Raw genomic sequence first — 2,444 nt, 5'->3', positions numbered from 1 at the left:
CTCGGGGTGCCTGCTCAGGGAGAAATCCCGGACACGTCCCATCCTGCTTCTTCCCCGGCTGCCCTAGGAGATGATCCAGGAGCTGAATTCCCAGGTGAAGTTCTTCCAGGAGAGGATGAAGTGGGTGGAGGAGTGTCTCATCAGCACAGACTACAAGAAGCTCATCGAGGTACAGGGGGACGTGGGATCAGTGGCCTCTGCAGAGGGGTGGCAGGAGGGGTCCTGCTCCAGGACAATGGCTTAAAGCTTCTTTGAGGGACCCTGAGAGCAGAGAGGGGGTCTGGAGCTGGTGGGGGGGACACAGGACAGCTGAAGTGGGGAGCAAAGCCCCATCCCTGGGAGGTGCACAGCTACTGGGGTCCCTTGAGCACAGGTGAAATGTGGTGCCTTGTGGGTACAAACCCATCTGCTGAGAGTACTGGGGTCATGTGTGGGGGGGTAAACGGTGGCAGACACCCTGGGTGCCCCCCTCTGCAGCTGCCCCATCCCCTGTGCCCCGCAGGAGCATGGGAGACCCACCCCGTTCTGGGAGCAGGAGCTGGAGAGCCTGCACTTTGTCATCGAGGTGAAGAACGAGCACATCCATGCCCTGGACAAGAACACGCTGCTTTGAACCTGGAGACTGTGGTGGGTTCAAAGTTGGGGGGTTTCAGGTGGGCTTTCCTCTTTCCATCTCTTCTCCCCACCTGAATCCCATCCAGAAGTTGCAGCTGAAGTGGAACTGGATGGAGCCTGGTTCCTCCATCATCCTCCCCATCAGCGTGGGGAGGGGACATAGGAGCAATGCCACCATTCTCTCCCGAGCCAGTTTTCCCCCAGAATGGGGCAGCAGGAAGGTCAGAGGCACCAGCTCCCTCCTCACCCCTGTACCCCCCTTCCAGGTGGAGAGGAACCTTCTGCTGGAGGAGAAGGTGAAGACCCTCCAGCAGCAGAACGAGGACCTGCAGGTTCGCACCCAGAACCACTTGGTCATGGCGAGGTAAGTGCTGCTCCCATGTGTCTGCCAGCTCCCCGGTGCACGGTGGCAGGGTGACAGTGGTCCCAGTTGGTGGCACCTCCAATGGCAGGAGAAGTGGCGTCCATCGCAGCCAGCTGTGTCAGCTGGTGCTTCTCCCGACGGGTCCAGCAGCACGTGCCATTTTCCTGCAGGCAACTGTCAGAGGAGCTGCTGGCCGCGCGCAGGGCACTGCAGAAGGAGGCGCAGCTGCGGGAGCAGACTCAGCACAAGAAGGAAGAGCTGCTCTACCACATGCTCGGCGGGGGGGACGGCTCCCCCTTCCCCAGCACCGCTGGCAAGGTGCCCCTCATCGCCATGTAGCACACTGCTCACCGGCATCACGCGCTGCCAGGGGGGCTGTCGGGGCTCCCTCCAGGTGCGGGAGCCCAGGGATGCTCTCACCAGTGCCTCTGCTGCCAGGGCAGGACCTTGGCATGGCCAAGCGCTCGGGGTGGCCTCGTCCAACCGAGGCGATGGAGCGTTTCACAGTCCTCTCTCCAGCCCGTGCAGGGCTGCAGGGGACTCTAGCCACCCCCCTGTGCCATCCCCACACCCCTTCCTCTGGTGGGAGGCTGTGGGGGCCTTTCTGGGGGTAAAAGGGGTCAGGCAGGACACGCAGACATGCATTGGGCTGGATCTGAGCCAGCGCTTGGCTCTGAGCATAACTAGCATCAGTGCTGCCTGGGGGCACAGAGGTGAGGGAGACAAGGTCATTGGAATGGCATGGGGACAAGCACCAGGAGGATGAGGAGGGTGTTGGGGACATGATGGTGTTAAGGTACCTCACTCCCTGAGGAGCATCCCTGGGAAGCCAAGCCCAGGGCTGAGCCATGGATGCTTTCACAGGGTGGCTGAGCCATGGATGCTTTCACAGGGTGGCAGCAAAAAGCAGGAGGGATGGGTGCAGCCAGGTGTATCTGCCACCTCGGGCATTGCCCTTGCCATAGACCATGTCAGCCTGTCCCGTTTTGGGGCTTGGCCCCCTGCTCAGGATGCTCTGAGCTAATGCCACCCACTCCTGTGGTTCCCAGTGAAAGCAGAGCTTCCCCCACCTGGGACCTGCCTTGCTCCCTGGGAAGGGGGACCCAGCAGGGATCCCCCCCGTGCTCTCCTCTCCCCATCTCCTCCTCCATCTTCAGCAAACAGCTCCCAGGGGTTGCCCTGACTGCCCACCGTGCAGATGCCAAGCCCTCCTTGACCCCTCTGCCCAGCAGCAGCACCACCAGCCCCATCTTCTCCCCCAAAGCTGGACAGAGGCTGCATGCCCAGAGGTGCACATCTGGGCAGCAGAGCATCCTCCCGAGGGGGAACAGGCTTCAGCAGGTCACATCCTTCCCTGCTCCGAGCTGGCGCATCCCCATCACAGGAAGATGCTGCCAGAACGGCTGCGGGGCCACGGCTCAGGGCTGGATGCACACAAGCACTTTCCACAGGCACACGAGGGTGG

The 2,444-nt window shown here is 61.9% G+C and overlaps 1 protein-coding gene across 1 annotated transcript in view; it reads left to right on the top strand.

The window, feature by feature from the left end:
- The window catches only part of CCDC69 (coiled-coil domain containing 69), a gene marked incomplete at its 5' end in the record, with an annotated part of 2,724 nt that extends 1,406 nt beyond the window's left edge, over positions 1-1,318 (top strand). Inside the window, 5 exon segments of the mRNA XM_010087567.1 lie at positions 19-169; positions 503-604; positions 607-627; positions 882-979; positions 1,150-1,318. Coding sequence (XP_010085869.1) covers positions 19-169; positions 503-604; positions 607-627; positions 882-979; positions 1,150-1,318 — 541 coding nt within the window.
- Between the last annotated feature and the right edge of the window lie 1,126 nt (positions 1,319-2,444).

This window comes from Pterocles gutturalis, unplaced genomic scaffold (genome assembly GCF_000699245.1).
Source record: "Pterocles gutturalis isolate BGI_N339 unplaced genomic scaffold, ASM69924v1 scaffold18201, whole genome shotgun sequence".
Classification (NCBI taxonomy): Eukaryota; Metazoa; Chordata; class Aves; order Pterocliformes; family Pteroclidae; genus Pterocles; species Pterocles gutturalis.
The sequence above is the reverse complement of the archived record's forward strand: the minus strand, read 5'-3'. Positions and strand labels throughout refer to the sequence as shown.